Source organism: Mustela erminea, chromosome 20 (genome assembly GCF_009829155.1).
Source record: "Mustela erminea isolate mMusErm1 chromosome 20, mMusErm1.Pri, whole genome shotgun sequence".
NCBI classification, from domain to species: domain Eukaryota; kingdom Metazoa; phylum Chordata; class Mammalia; order Carnivora; family Mustelidae; genus Mustela; species Mustela erminea.
This window is the reverse complement of record NC_045633.1, coordinates 28,880,569-28,897,078: the sequence shown is the minus strand read 5'-3', so window position 1 is coordinate 28,897,078 and position 16,510 is coordinate 28,880,569. Positions and strand designations below refer to the sequence as shown.

Sequence of the window (16,510 nt, the reverse complement as noted above, 5' to 3'; positions counted from 1 at the left end):
GGCCTATTCTTATTGATGTTGAGGGGCGTTCTCTGAACCTCCTGAATTTTGATGCTCGTTCCCTTTGCCATATTGGGGAAATTCTCCCCAATAATTCTCTCCAGTATACCTTCTGCTCCCCTCTCTCTTTCTTCTTCTTCTGGAATCCCAATTATTCTAATGTTGTTTCATCTTATAGTGTCACTTATCTCTCGAATTCTCCCCTCGTGGTCCAGTAGCTGTTTGTCCCTCTTTTGCTCAGCTTCTTTATTCTCTGTCATTTGGTCTTCTATATCACTAATTCTTTCTTCTGCCTCATTTATCCTAGCAGTGAGAGCCTCCATTTTTGATTGCACCTCATTAATAGCTTTTTTGATTTCAACTTGGTTAGATTTTAGTTCTTTTATTTCTCCAGAAAGGGCTTTTATATCTCTCGAGAGGGTTTCTCTAATATCTTCCATGCCTTTTTCGAGCCCGGCTAGAACCTTGAGAATTGTCATTCTGAACTCTAGATCTGACATATTACCAATGTCTGTATTGATTAGGTCCCTAGCCTTCGGTACTGCCTCTTGTTCTTTTTTTTGTGTTGAATTTTTCCATCTTGTCATTTTGTCCAGATAAGAGTATATGAAGGGGCAAGTAAAATACTAAAAGGGTGGCAACAACCCCAGGAAAATATGCTTTAACCAAATTAGAAGAGATCCAAAATCGTGAGGGGGGAGAAAGGGGATAAAAAGAGGTTCAAAAAGGAAGAAAGAAAGAAAAAAAATAGAAAAAAGAAAAAGAAAGAAAAGAAAAGAATTTAAAAAAGAGAAAACAACTAAGAAAAATGTAAAAAAGAAAAAATATATATATTAGATAAACTAGTAAAAAATCGTTAAAAAAGAAAAAGGTAGCAGTTAAACAAAAAAATTTTTTTACCCGAAGGCGAGAAAAAAAAAAAAATGAAAAAGAAAAAAATTAAATTAACTGCAAGACTAAAAAATATCACAGGAAAAAGCCATGAGTTCCACGCTTGGCTTTCTCCTCCTCTGGAATTCTGCTGCTCTCCTTGGTATTGAAACCCCACTCCTTGGTAGGTGAACTTGGTCTCGGGTGGATTTCTTGTTGATCTTCTGGGGGAGGGGCCTGTTGTAGTGATTCTCAAGTGTCTTTGCCCCAGGTGGAATTACACCGCCCTTACCTGGGGCCAGGGTGAGTAATCCGCTCAGGTTTGCTTTCAGGAGCTTTTGTTCCCTGAGCGCTTTCCGTAGAGTTCCGGAGGATGGGAATACAAATGGCGGCCTCCTGGTCTCCGGCCCGGAGGAGCCGAGAGCCCAGGGCCCCCATCCTCAGTGCGCCCTCAGAGAACAGCGCCCAGTTACTCCCATCTGCCCGACCTCCGGCCGCACTCCGAGCTCACTGAGTCTGCGACCGGTTCAAGGTCACCCCGAGCTGCGAGCTTACTGTCGGCTCTGTCTCTGTAGCCGGCTTTCCCGTTCCAATACCCGCAAGCTCTGCGACACTCAGACACCCCCGATCCTTCTGTGACCCTGCGGGACCCGAGGCCACGCTGACCCCGTGTGGGCTTTGCCCCGGGTAGTCTCTGGAGCGATGTCCCTCAGCGGAACAGACTTTTAAAAGTCCTGATTTTGTGCGCGGTTGCTCCGCCGCTTGCCGGGAGCCGGCCCCTCCCCCCCGGGGTCTATCTTCCCGTCGCTTTGGATTCACTTCTCCGCCGGTCCTACCTTTCAGAAAGTGGCTGTTTTTCTGTTTCCAGAATTGCTGTTCTTCTTCTCTTCGATCTGCCGATGGATTTTCAGGTGTTTCCAATCTTTAAATAAGCTATCTAGCTGATCTCCGGCTAGCTGAAGTAGTCTCAGCCTGCTACTTCTCTGCCATCTTGACTCCTCCGATGTACACTTTAAATTGTATCGTTTTATATGTCAGTTACACCTCAATAAAACTGAAATTTTAAAAAAGTAGTTGATCCAAGGTGCAGGGACCGACTGCTACCTTTGTTTGCAATTGTTAACCTTCACATTTGGATGAGGTCTCAGAGAGCCTGCAGGTGGCCTTGGGGTTCCCGCACAGCGTCCATGGGTCCTGGACCTCCTGCGGGTCCCACACTGCCCCATGAAGGACACGTGACTCGTGGCTGCAGAAGTTCAATCTCTAGGAAGCCTATTTGCATTCAGATTTCCATTCCTGATGTTTTCAGCCATCAGACCTGAGTCGACCCTCCCATAACAAAACAGAAGTCTGGGATTTGTGATTTATTTATTTATTTTTAAAGGTTTTATTTCTTTATTTGACAGACATCACCAGTAGGCAGAGAGGCAGGCAGAGAGAGAGGGGTGGGGAGGCAGGCTCCCCACCGAGCAGAGAGCCCGATGTGGGGCTCGATCCCAGGATACTGAGACCATGACCCGAGCTGAAGGCAGAGGCTTTAACCCACTGCCACCTAGGCACCTCTGGGATTTGTTTCTTAGAACAAGGGATGTGATGTGCTAAAGACTGAAGCAAGACCCCAGGATTCACCTCGGCTGCTCTGATTCAAGTCCTCTGTCCTGTTCACGAGGTCCCTTCTCCATCTGCTCAGACTCCTGTTGGTAGACAATCTGGAGAACATAAACCAGTAGTTAGAATATGCTTGTCTAAAAGATGGGGGCGGTGAGAATGGGAAAGTAATGGTTTTGTTATAAAGCAGCACATGCCCTTGTGCAAATCCTCCTGCCTTCAGGGTCCCATCTCTTCAACCTATAAAATAAAATAAGTAGATAAGATGACCTGTAAGCGTTCTGCCCGTGTTAACATAACCAAGGCAGTGAGGAAGCAAACTGGACCAGACCAGGGACGCAAAGGCTAGGGGTTAAATTGTGTGCTCCCGTCCAAGCCCCCCTTCCCCCTCTTCATATGTTGAAGTCCTAACCCCTGGTACCTCAGAACGTGAATTTTTCTTCTTCTTTTTCTTTTCTTTTTTTCCTTTGGTGGTGGGTCTGTACAGAGGAAAATCAAAGTAAAATGAAGCCTTTAGGGTGGACGTTGTGATCTCAAGGTCATGAGCCCCAAGCTAGGCACGGCACTCAGCAGGGAGTCTGCTTCTCTCTCTCTCTCTTTCTCCCCCTCTGCCCGCCCCTTGCTCATGCACTCTCTAAAATAAATATATAACTCTTAAAAAAAGAAAAAGGAAAATTTAGATACAGAGACTCCCAGGTAGAGAGAAGAGAGTGTGATGATACATAGAGAGGGGACAGTCGTCTACAAGCCAAGGAGAGAGGATGAGACCGAGCCCCCGCACCCCCCCCAACCCCGCCAAGGAACCAGGCCTGCCCACACCTGGATCTCACACTCCCAGCCTCCAGAACTTGGAGACAATTCATCTCTGTTGTTAAGGCCCCTGGGTTGTCTTACTTTGTTGCAGCTTCCCTGTAAACCCATCCAACCAGTATTTTGCATAAGAGGGAATTCAGATTCAGTCACTTTCCTAGCACTTCTGTGGCCCCTTCCATTAAAGTAAGCCATGTCCCAAGGCTTCAAAGAAGAACTAGTTCTTTCATACAGATTAGAAACTTGAGCTTTCTTAGCCTCTGACATTTCCTGGTCACCGTGAATGTGCTAGTTTGGGGGCAAAAAATGGTTGAAAGACTTTAAGACAAGAATGATTCACAAATCTTGAGGATGGCTGCCAGTTATCTTAATAAAATTGATGTGTTAAAGAGAAACAGGAGCCAACACAGGCAATTACTTAGAAAATTAAGGGCTGGAAAGGCTTCTTCAAGTATGGTGTCAAAACAGAAGAAAAGTAGGAAGAGAAAGTGAGGGTCATCTGGGGGGCTTGGATGGTTAAGCGTCTGCCTTTGGCTCAGATCATAGCCCCAGAGTCCTGGGATCGAGTTCCACATCAGGGCTCCCTGCTTAGCAGGGAGCCTGCTTCTCCTTTTGCCTCTGCCTCTCTCTCTCTGTCTCTCACGAATAAATAAGTAAAAATCTTTAAAAACATTATGTCCATATGGCAGAAAATAAAAGTAAAACATTAAGTTAAAAAGGTCAATGACAAATAGGGGGAAATATTTGTACTTAATACAAATACAAAAAGAGAAAGCTTTATATTTTAAATACTAATAAATGAAGAGATCTTAATGAAGCCACATTAAAAGGTATAGATCTGGGGCACCTGGGTAGCTCAGTCGGTTAAGTGTCTGCCTTTGGCTCAGGTTTTGACCCTGGGGTTCTAGGATAGAGACCAGCATTAGGCTCCCTGCTTAACGGGGAGTCTGCTTCTCCCTCTCCCTCTGCTGCTCCCCCTGCTTGTGCCCTTTCTCTGTCAAATAAATAAATAATATGTATATATTTTTAAAAGGTACAGGTCCAGGGGCGCCTGGGTGGCCCAGTGGGTTAAAGCCCCTGTCTTCGGCTCAGGTCATGATCCCAGGGTCCTGGGATTGAGCCCCATGTCCGGTTGTCTGCTCACCAGGGAGCCTGCTTCCCACCCCCCACCTGCCTCTCTGCCTATTTGTGATCTCTGTCTGTCAAATAAACAAATAAAATCTTTAAAAAAAAAATGGTGCAGATCTGGTACTTCTGGCCCAGACAGAATCACAGGGTTCAGATTTGCCTTCCCTGCTTAAAGAAGTTTCTAGGAGGGGGAAATATATGAATATATGAAATGACAGGTTTTAGCCATTTGGAGAGAGGATTGAGCCCCCAAGAGCTTCCAGTTCACCGCCCAGAAAGTTATCTAGGCTGAGGTATGTGGCAGGGGTCCTGGGGGTGCCCAGGATGTCTCTGAGTTGCAGGGACAGAGTTGGGTGGTGAGGGGGAGGGGGGCATGACAGCCAGAGTTCACAGGCAGAGAACCAGAGTGGACAGAGAGGCAGGAGGGTGTCCCAGTCTTCAGGTGAGCAGGTCAGTGCCTATGGGGGAGGCAAGCGCTGGAGGCCAGGACCCAGTAGACCAGGCAGGCAGGGGGCTCTGCCTGTCTTCCCCAAGGTGCTCAGCATAGCTTCCTTCCTTTACCTGCTGAAAATGGAAAAGAACACAGAAGAAATGTGCCTGGAGGTCTTCCAGTCTCAGGCCCAGGGGAAGTGTGGTCACCTCTCGTGAATTCCAGCATTCTGTTGGTGAGAAGTCCGTTGGTGGGAATTCGGGCACAGACCACACTTACTAGCAGCAAGAGCTGGGCAGGACTTCCGGGCTACACAGCCACAGCCATGGCGGACAGAGCAGCTTCCAGAGAAGCGCGCCTTTTGTGCAGGATTAGTTTGATGCAACAGCTCAGTGAGAGAAATCAGGAATGGGTTATGTGCCCATCATTAGCATAAATCAGTACTATTACCTTTGGAAAGAGTGTTACCTGGAGAAAACTTCCTCTGTTGATTTTGTATGTATCTAAATCTCCTAGAAGCTAAACCATTTTCTTGCTAGCATTGTAACAGGGGATGGTTGTTCTTAAGGGCCTGGGAGCCATCTCTTTGAAATGTAAACCTCAAGGAAGGTAGTGTCTCTCTGTCACCAGGAGAGTTAAGGGTGGGCCCTAGACACCTAGCTCTGAGCTTTAACGACCTGTTTGTCAGAAACGGGTAAGTAGTTTACTTTTTCCTTTGGACAGAGACAACTGGCACGGATGGGCACCAAGATGACAAGGTAAATTTAGGATGAACAATGAAAAACTTACAGCAAATGCCGCTGGCAAGTCCTGTGACCCTGAAACAGGTGTATTGTTTTGCTGGAGAACTTCTATGTAATGGATTGTATCTGCGAGGTTCATTTTTCTCCTTGCTGTCTTGTTAGTAGTTCGCTCGCCCGCCGGAGGCCGAAGCCTGGGAACCACGGCGAGCGGTGACCTGAAATCGGACAGGAAGCGAGAGCTGCAGGGCGGCACTACGCATGCGCGAACACGCACACAGGCCGAGCTGCACATGCGCAGGACGGCAGCGGCGGTGGGCCTGTTGAAGCCCACTGGGGAGCCCGACAAATATCTGACCTCTGTTTACCGTGAGTTCAAGAGCCAACAAGTTAGGGGACGTCTCGAAAAAGCCACACTTAAAAAGAAAAAAGACAAGGGGAGGGGAGGGAAAGGTAGGCAAGGGAAAAGGAAGGGAGAGGGAAGCAAAAGGGAAAGGAAGGAAAGGAGAAATAAAGGGAAAAACTGAAAAGAAAAACACAATCCCGCCTTATCTGCGATGTGAGTAGCGGTAGAGGGTACGTGGCTGCCTGCTGAGGGAGAACTGAGAGAATGGGAGTAGCTACTGAGACAGGCGCCCCGGAGTTGCCCGCGGGACTCTTCCTGAGTCCCTGCTCCTATTTCTTTCTAGTTTTCTCCGTGTTTCCCCTTCACAAAGCAGCTCCTCCTTGTTTGTCACTCAGTCTTATTTATTTGACACAGAGAGAGAGAGATCACAAGTAGGCAGAGAGGCAGGTGCAGGGTGGGGGGTAAGCAGGCTCCCTGCTGAGCAGAGAGCCCCATGCGGGATTCGATCCCAGGACCCTGAGATCATGACCTGAGCTGAGGCAGCTGCTTCACTTACTGAGCCACATCACACCCCTGATCCCCACCACTCTCCTACTTTTCCATCTCCAGGCACTGGAGTTCTTCCATCACTCCTGCTTCTCAGGACAAGCCCGTTGCTCCTCTGCTGTGTGGCTGATCTTCGCTGTTGCTGCCTCCTGACCTCCACTCAGCGGCCACCTATAGCCCTGGACGCTTTCCGGTTCCAGAAGCTTGGCTGCTCTGACTCTTCTGTGCTCTGGGAGCCACACGTGCTACTGCCATCAGCTCACACCTTCGGAACCACCTCCCTGGATCCGTATTCCTTCTCAGCCTTCGGTGGCCTCTAGCCTCTCCCACTTTCTCAGCTGGTCCCTCTCTCTATCCTCCAAGTCTCTTGAGCTTCACCCCCTTCTCAGCAGCCTCGGCTCCCCCTTCTCTTCAACTGGATCCGTCCTGATCTCAGTTTCTCTAGGTGTCCAGGCTGAATCCACTATGTCCTGCTCCAGTGTTCCCAAGTACTCCCAGTTCTCACCTGTCATCAGTCACCGGACTGTTTGCTTTCTCGCCTGTTTGTTACTGCTTTATTGTGTGCATCCACTGTCCTGTTTCTTGTGCGTTTTCATTCAGGTCTTTCCTTATTTGAATTGTTTCCTAATCTGCCTTTACCTGCCACCTTGCAGAGACCCAGAGCTTCTTAAATATACATGTTAAGTCCTAGGTGTCTCATATGTTATATATGTTTCCAAGCTGCCATACTGTTTCTCCTCTATGTTTCCGTGTCTGCAGAATCTAGCCTCTGCTGTTCCCAGTCCATCAACTGTGTCCCAATTCTGAATGCCATCCCTCTACTTGAGCTGCTGTAATCAGATGCTGATGTCCCTGTGGCTCTTCTGACCTTGGTGGTTTCACTTTCTGAAATTCCTCCAGGCTTAGGAGTTCATCTCATTTATCAGAACTGCACCCCAACCCCAACACACACACACACACACACACACACACACACACACACACACAATTTTCCCTTTGGTTTCTCTTTACTCCATTGCTTGTTGTTCCTCTATAGAGTGCTGTGTTCATCTCCTAAATATCTCACATCTCCCAAGCTATTCCAAATCCCCATGAGGACCCCATTATTTCAATCCTTATTTGTTCAACTTCTCCAACATCTCCTGTGATAGATCTGTCCCCAAACTGTTACCTTCCCTGACCACCTGAGTTTTGCCAATCTCTTACCGTAGCCAGTGTGTTGTATAAATAATTTTTCAGATACCTCTCCCTCCCTGCTCCCTGGGAGAGAACCTCTACATCTTTGGAATCCTGAGTAATAGGAGTGTTTGTTACTCACACTGGGCCCCGTGGACTAAACTTGAGTTTGTGCTAATGAGATGAGTCAGGATAGGGCCACCCATACCAGGAACTCCAACAGGGGTGGGGCTTTGAACCACTTGATATCAGCCCAATCTCTAGGGGAAGGAAGAGAGTTGGAGACTGTGTTCGAGGTATGGCCAATGATGGAGTTAATCACACTTGCATAATGAAACCCCAATAAAAACTCTGGTCACCAAGCTCAGGTGAGCTTCATGACGGGTGATATGCATCTATGTGCCAAGACATCCATGGGATGCTTCCCGAGGACACTGAAGCTTGGTATTTGAGACAGCCCCAGTATTCTCTGGTGCTACCATCTCCCAAGATGGTTTCCTCCAATATTCAGGATTCCTGCCATTAACTCTTTCTTCTCCATGCCTCTCTTATTTGACAGCTTTAGCTCCTCCTATCTTACTGTGTTTCTCAGAAAGTTCTCCCAAACCCTGATTTCTTTCCAGTTGTTCTATTTCATCCCATACTGTAGATTTTCCTTCTACCAAAGAAGGGTGCTCCCTTGCACCTGTGGGTCTGCTTGCCATGGATCATCGCCTAAAATGTATAATCTCACTGAGGCACGTTGCCTTTGTTGTGAATTTCAGATTATCTAGGTCCCCATAGCTCTATCTTCCTTCTTTCCCTTTTCCTGCCTCAATATCTTTGCCTTGTTTCTCGCTTTAAGACACAAGCTCAGGGTTCACTTTATCTTCTTTTTTTTTTCTACATAAAAAGTAACTTACACTTGGGGCGCTTGGGTGGCTCAGTGGGTTAAGTGTCTGCCTTCGGCTTAGGTCATGATCTCAGGGTCCTGGGATCGAGACCGCCCGCATCCGCATCCGGTTCTCTGCACACAGGGGAGCCTGCTTCCCCTGTCTCTTTCTGACTGCCTCTCTGCCTACTTGTGATCTCTCTCTGTCAAATAAATAAATAAAATCTTTAAAAAAACCCACACCCTCATTAAAAAAAACTTACACTTATTTTTCAAAGGTAAGAAGTGTAGCTGAATAATCACAACCCCATTAAGAAAGAGTATCATTGGACAGTGAACAGTAAGACCAATTGAGATGACCACAAACACCACGAAGATGAAGACTTTTAACTTTATTATGTTTCCTCAAGAGACACATTGCAGTGTTCTCTTTAATAACCTAAAATAACATAAAACAACTTACAAACGTGTCATCCAGGCAAGTAAAAGAATTACAACTGATTCCCACAATTTAATAATGAAGACTACATGTCAAATAAACATTTACAGTAATAACAACTTGAGGGAATCACCTACCTAGTTATAAGTGTAATTGATATATAACTATAGTAAAAGCACAAAAACGTATCCCGAATATGTCAACAATATTTTATCTACAGGTGTAATCTCATCACAAAACTTTGTAGTTTCCTCAAGAGACACATTGCAGTGTCCTCTTTAATAACCTAAAATAACATAAAACAACTTACAAACGTGTCATCCAGGCAAGTAAAAGAATTACAACTGATTCCCACAATTTAATAATGAAGACTAAATATCAAATAAACATTTACAGTAATAACAACTTGAGGGAATCACCTACCTAGTTATAAGTGTAACTGATATATAGCTATAGTAAAAACACAAAAACCTATCCTGAATATGTCAACAATATTTTATCTACAGGTGTAATCTCATCACAAAACTTTGTAGGAACATGTTTTAAAAACTATGACTATTTCAGAACTTTAAAAAATAAATACATAAATATAAAATATAAAAATAAATAAAATAGTTCTAAGGACAACATTTTCAAAATATACCAATGAAATTCATGGCATAATATTAGGCTATTATAATCCTGTCGTCTCTCGTTTTATATTTTTGAAGTAATCTCCTCCTTGTTTGTGTCCCAATGCATAAAAAACAGGATCTCCAACTCCTACCTCAAGGGAGATTTGAATTAAAAAAATCTGAAATATTTGGTACCACCCCAGGAAAGGGTGGATCCTGAAAAAAAGCCTGGTTTCTTATTGTCCTTCTCTGGACTCCTATAGGTACTCCCAGCTCCTCGGAGTACAATATGAAAATTCCCTTTAGCTAATTTTAGAAGGTCTTGGGTTCTTCTAGATTATCTGCACAAGAGACTCCTCTCTTCCTTCCTCATGCCTGTTGTTAGTGTCTAGATTGATTTCCTGCTGTAAACCTGCGTCTCCCCGGGGCTCAGGGATCTGAAATTGAGAGAAAGAGAGGAAGTCAGATCGCAAGGAGTCAACGCTCCAGACATCTTGGTCAGTTCTAACCAGAATTTAGACTAATTCATAAATCCAACTTTATCTCTAATCCTTCATTCTAAACCCCAATTCATTATCAGTTATGACTCTTGGACTTTGGTGACCCTGACCCCCCAAATGTTTTCATGAGCCTAAGGTCACACCCGGTTATCTGCTTGATAGCCAGGACTCTAGGTGATTCTGCTCAGGGAGTAAAGCAAACTTGAGGGTCGCCTGGGTGGCTCAGGCGGTTGAGCGTCTGCCTTCGGCTCAGGTACCCGGGAATGAGTTGCACATCAGGCTCCTTGCTCAAATGAGGAGCCTGCTTCTCCCTCTGCCTGCTACTCCCCTGCCTGTGTTCTCTCTCTGTCTCTCACAAATAAAATCTTTAAAAATAAAACAAAAACAAAACAACAACAACACAACAAACAAACAAACTTGAGAGAATGTTGCTTTAGACCTGAAACTCACCTTGATCCTTTTGTGCTACTTAAAGTCTGAACAAAGAACCATACTGCAAACATCAGCATCATGAACCATGAGACCACCTAATCCTCCATTCTAACCCTAGATCCTAATGTTTAACCATAACACCTAGTCCTAAATGTGGTCAGTGCTACGTGGTCTGAATGTTTGTCTCTTCACTTCCCTCAAATTTGTACATTGAGGGCGCCTAGGTGGCTCAGTGGGTTAAGCCGCTGCCTTCGGCTCAGGTCATGATCTCAGGGTCCTGGGATCGAGTCCGCATCGGGCTCTCTGCTCAGCAGGGAGCCTGTTTCCTCCTCTCTCTCTCTCTGCCTGCCTCTCTGCCTACTTGCGATCTCTCTCTGTCAAATACATAAATAAAATCTTTAAAAAAAATTTGTACATTGAGATCCTAAACCACAAGGTGATGGTGCTATAAGATGAGGTCTTTGGGTTGATTGGGCCATGAGGGGGGGCTCTCAACAATGGCAGTAGTGCTCTGATAAAAGAGACCCCAGTGACATAACTCAGAACCCACTTAGTCTGCAACCCAGAAAAGGGTCCGGCACCCTGCTCTCAGACTTCCAGCCTCCAAACCATGAGAAATAAATGTCTGTTGCTCAAAGCCATGTAGTACTTCGTTGTGGGAGCCCGAAGGGACTGAGAACTAGTTCACATGATTTAAACCAAATCTTTACTTAATCCTCTGCCCAAATCTATAACTCTACGTGCTGATCACAATAAGCTATGCTAAAACTAGTATTTCTTTTTTTATTTTTTAAAAATTTTATTTATTTATTTGACAGACAGAGATCACAAGTAGGCAGAGAGGCAGGCAGAGAGAGAGGGGGAAGCAGGCTCCCGGCTGAGCAGAGAGCCCGATGTGGTGCTCGATCCCAGCACCCTGGGATCATGACCTAAGCTGAAGGCAGAGGCTTTAACCCACTGAGCCACCCAGGCGCCCTGAAACTAGTATTTCTGAAGGTTCACTCATTCTGACAAACTCCTTGACTGTGAACCTGAGGGGAAAGATGTAATGGAACGAGATGAGAGACTCGTCCCGAAGTGGGCAGGGGACCCAAAGGACTCACAGATGCCATGTGGCATCAGCAATGTGTTCGCAAGCAAATCTGGATGAACACACAGCTAGTCCTAATTTATCTTTTATTATTGGATAGATAGACTGTTCCATCCAATGTCCTATTGTTAGACATTTACTTTGTTGTAAATAAATCCCCAGAATTCATATCTCTGAGGCAGGAAAGAGAAAGTAAAAACACAATGTAGGGGAAAAAATTGGAAACTTGCTCCCTTTTCACAGAAAGTCAACATTTCCTCAGAGCTATCATGTGGGTCCAGTTGGTTTCAATGCAATTATTTCAGCCAAGTCCATGCCTCTGTGACAAACTGGTTTTCCTGAGGTCCTTAAGGTTTTCCACACGTCTCCCTGAGTCATGGCTCTGTGGGGTTGTCAGCTCGTGGCTGGGACCTGAGTGCGTGTACGGCTTCCACCTCATAGCGCATGGAAGGCTGACGTGTGGGGCTAGTGAGATGAGCGTGGGCTCAGCTCCTGGATTCCTCAGATCTCCTCATTACACAAGAAATCATTGTGCCTGGACCCATGAGGACAGAGACCTACCTTCCCTTAGGCCGATGACCTCAGGCCTCCATGGCCCTAGGAGACCTAGGGCATCAGAGTGAGGCGGTCTCGCCCCCACACCCACAGGTCTGGATCAAAAGCCTGGATCTAGAAGACAAGCGGCCCCATGAGAACACAACTTCCAGATGGGCTCTGCCCCCGCGACCCCCAGCCTGCTCCCTCCTGTCGTCCAGACCCTTAATTCTTTCTGGTCCCAAATCCCCATGTCCCTCGCTGCACCTCCTCTCTCTCCCATTGGGCCCCACACCCCAAATCCCTCCAGCCAACCTACCTCTTCACACTCTTCTCGGGACACCCTGGTCCTCCAGTTCATGGATCGTATAAATTGGAATCTCAGTTTGTGGAACAAGGGTCGCTCGGACCGGTTCTTCCCATAGAGGAATGAAAAGATGGCCTGTTTGGGGGCCTGGTTATCCTCTTCCATATCATTGGCCAGGTAGCTGGAGAGAGACATCAGGTGGCTGGTCAGGAGCAGGACTGGGAAGGATGCCCCTCCCCCATCTGAGCTCAGCTTCCCAGCAAGGACACAGGTTGCTTATTACCCAGTGTCACAGAGTGCCACTCAGTCATCGAGAAGGCATGGCTGGGCACAGACTTCTCCCAGCTTGACGATGGAGAGGGAACTCAATGGGAAGCCTGAGGGCATGTCCTGTGGGGGGACACCCACACCCACCCCTTCCCTTTAGCTAGTTTGTGCACAAACCTGTCTTCCCATACAGCAAGGCCATATACATCTCCCATGGGCAGGAGCTGACCCTGTTCTATTCTGTAACCATGACTTTCCTACCAAATGACTAATACAGGACTGGGTTCATTGGGTGCATTAATTCAACACGCACTTCTTGAACCTCTCTTCCCATTGCCTCATGTCCTTGGTCCATAAGGTGTACTCTATATGTATTTGGTGAATGAATAAATGATGCTTTTTCTCATGTTCAAGTGCAATACTGATCACCTCCTAGTCCCAACATAACTTAAACCTATGCAAAACAGAAGGAATTGTGCAGTGTCTTTGAGAGTGTGGTAATATCTTGACAAGTCCTGCAGGCATCAAGTCTAATGGGATTGGGGAAGGGGACAAAGGGGTGGGGCGGTGAGTGGATAGGCAATAACCATAGTCCAGAATATCCATGACACTCGGATTTTAACAGAAGTGCTGCTGTGGTGTAGAAGTCAGGGAGGTTGGCGGGGCGGGGAAGGGGGGAGCATCTGAAGATTTGGGAGTTGAAGTTGACCTTGAGGACAAGTCGTTTTCCTCAGGTATAGGTGCAAAATTACCTAGACAGAAAACGCAATATAGGAACAGAGGGAAGTGTCCTTAGAAGGTTGAAACACCAAGGGGATGAGCAAGTCGGACGAAGACGAAAGGGTTGGATCCAAGCTCGGAAGCCTGGCCTTGACCCAGAACACCACTGGCCCTGGAGAGTGGAGGAGGAGACCAGAGCTTTGAAGGACTTCCTGCACATAGCACCCACAGGCTTGGGGACGGTCTTGTAAGACACACCCGCGGAAGCATTCACAACAGATCTGTGCTATGTCTTGGGGGCGTGAATCGAGGCATTTGTGCTGGGAATGCTTAGGAGGAAAACCATTACGCTTGGTATCGCCGTGGGAAGGGGACAGACGGAGGATCAGGACCGGCTGCTTCGCTAGTCTGTTTGCTCAGGGCAGGGCCGTGTCCGTTCCTTCCTTCTGTCCTCTTAGAAGGGTCTTCTGTTTGCTTCTCCTGGCTGACGTCAGGGTTGTTTGTGTTTACAAGGAACAGTCTAAAAAAACACTATACTATAATCCTATCGTTTTTATACACGGGGTCAACAGTTTTTTTTAAAAAGTAGTTTAATAAACAGTTACAAATGGTTTAAAAAAAAAAGTAGATGAAAGGTGAGGGTCCCACTTTCCCCCTCCATCCACCCAGGTAGCGAATTCTACTGAGGGATGAGACAAAAATACTCACAGGGCTATGAAGAAATGGATTCGCTGGTACTGCCAGGAGAAGAGGCCAGCACGGCTGAAGTAAGCTATGACCATAGACAGGAGATACTGGCGGCAAGAGGAGACACAGTGTCAGAGAGAGGTCACATCCTGGGCGAGGAAAACCAGTGGGGGATGGGGACAGGAGGCTGGAGCAGGTGCTCCCGCTTTGACAGACTGGGTGAATTTGCTTATTTGGTGTCAAATGGTTGGTTGCAAACCAAAGAAGTCAAGGGAAGAGTTGATGGTGCTCCCAGGATAGCAAGCTGTGCTGGTCTGAGGGCTTGTCTTCAGGACAGCCGGCCTCTGGAGGGTCTCTGAGAAGCTGGAGCCAAGGGGAGCCCCACCCAAGAGCTGAGAGAGAAGGGACTTAAGGTGGCAACAGCCAGAGGGGCACGCCTGGGACTCAGGTCCCAGAGGACCTGCAGGAAACCACGAGGTCCCCAACGGGAAGTGTTGGCAGGATGAGGTTGGAGACAGGGTTTTGGAGGCATCGCCCTGCCCCAGGACAGATGTTGGAGCAAGAACACATCTGAGTGGAGAACAACTGATACCTTGTCCGATACGCTCAGATTTTTGTCCCAGGCCAGGAATTTTTGAATGACAGGATCGTCTGTGAAAAGAGGGCATAGGTCAGGTTGACAAGCAGAATGGGGTTACTGTGGGAGCATTCCAGGGCAAAGAGGAGAATGATGCCTCTCCTGGGGAAGTTCCAGGATGTGGCCAGCGGTGAGGCTGATGGACAAAAGGGAGAAAAGACCAGTCACCGCCCAGGGAAAGTTGGTGGCTTCCGGCGTGGGGAGGCTGAGGGAGCACACCTGTAAGATTGGATGGGAAGTCAACAGGGATGCTGTCTCATCATGCATGGACATGCCACTGCGCAGACCACAGTCATTCCCTGTCATTTTCTCATCCCACAGTGACATAAGGGTATAAAGATGGCATGTCATTTCCACACCCCCTGCCCAACTCCACACACACAGCCAAAGACATTTAGAGTCAAAAGGCCAATAAGGGGCACCTGGGTGGCTCGATGGGTTAAAACCTCTGCCTTCGGCTCAGGTCATGATCCCAGGGTTCTGGGATCGAGCCCCACATCAGGCTCTCTCCTCAACGGGGAGCCTGCTTTCCCCCTCTTTTTCTGTCTGCCTCTGCCTGCTTGTGATCTCTCTCTCTCTCTCTCTTTCAAATAAATAAATAAATTATCCAAAAAAAAAAAAACACCAAAAAGCAAAAGACCAATAAGAACTAAGACATCCACGGAGTGTAACTGAAACCAAGCTTTCTCATCCCAAGTACAGACCTTTCTCCAAGTCTCACCTAATCCTCTGTCATTTTTATGTGTCCCCAGTGAGGGATCATTATGGAGTCCTCCAAGGATGGAGAGCTTACCAACCTTCAGAGAATTCCTTTCCACTGGAAAATTCTTTTCCATTGGAAGCTTCTTGAATTTAAAGAGAAAATGGAAGAGGGTTGGAGGAGATCTTCTTACCAAGCAACTTTTTGAAGACCTCGTGGTGTTCAGGGAGCACTGAAGACACCCGTTGTCTCTTCAACTTCATCTTGAGGCCACACAGTGACTCCACGACCCAGATGTCCTCAGCGCCAGAGCCTGTCTCCTCATCTGACTCATCCCTTCCTCTCTTCCTTGTGGGGGACTCAGGCATGGGGCGGGGGTCTACCCAGGGGGCTGAGTGAAGAAACCAGGCTACAGTATAAGGCTTTTGTCTTTGGAATTCAGCCACCCCTTCTCCCCCTCCAAAAACCCCAACTTCCCCTTCATTCTCTCCAGCCTTACTGACAATTGACATCTCCCCAACCATGTTTCCATCTTTCTCCTTTGTTGATACACATCTGTGCCCATTCATCTTTGGCACTGTTTCACCACCCCCATCCTCAAAATTTCATTGTAGATAACTTCTCCCCTGGGAATAATGGCATAATTTCCTCTCTTCCTTTACCTCCTCTTTGGACCTCATCTCCTAACCCTCTTTCCCTGCTTCCTGGGCTTTCTTTCCATGGTTATAGTTTTGTCCCCAACTCCTGTACTTTCCTTCTCCAATCCCCGGCTTTCTGGATCTCTCCTGTCACACACACCCTACTCAGACACTCCTTCCTGACTTTTGTACCCATTCCTCTTTACTAGCCAAGCCTCTCAAGTCCCTTCCTCTTCCTCCTTTCTCACCTGATGGTCCTGGGATTTCATCATCCACCACATTGAAGGGGTACCCTGAGCAGCTAGGCTGGGGACTCTGGTCCTCAGACTGGGAACGCAGTTGATTAGGTTGATCATCGGCCATGATTTTTCCCAAGCTCTTTCTGTCCTCCCAGAAACCTTAGACCCTGTTCTGGGCAAA

At 47.1% G+C, this 16,510-nt stretch overlaps 1 protein-coding gene across 1 annotated transcript in view; it reads right to left on the bottom strand.

The window, feature by feature from the left end:
* Positions 1-12,082: 12,082 nt before the first annotated feature.
* The window catches only part of LOC116580723, a 28,055-nt gene continuing 23,627 nt past the window's right edge, over positions 12,083-16,510 (bottom strand). The window contains exons 7-12 of the mRNA XM_032327365.1: positions 16,339-16,472; positions 15,646-15,843; positions 14,708-14,766; positions 14,137-14,222; positions 12,358-12,622; positions 12,083-12,301 (exon numbers count right to left, since the gene is read on the bottom strand). Coding sequence (XP_032183256.1) covers positions 12,215-12,301; positions 12,358-12,622; positions 14,137-14,222; positions 14,708-14,766; positions 15,646-15,843; positions 16,339-16,472 — 829 coding nt within the window. The 3' untranslated portion in view covers positions 12,083-12,214. The remainder of the gene's footprint in view (positions 12,302-12,357; positions 12,623-14,136; positions 14,223-14,707; positions 14,767-15,645; positions 15,844-16,338; positions 16,473-16,510) is intronic.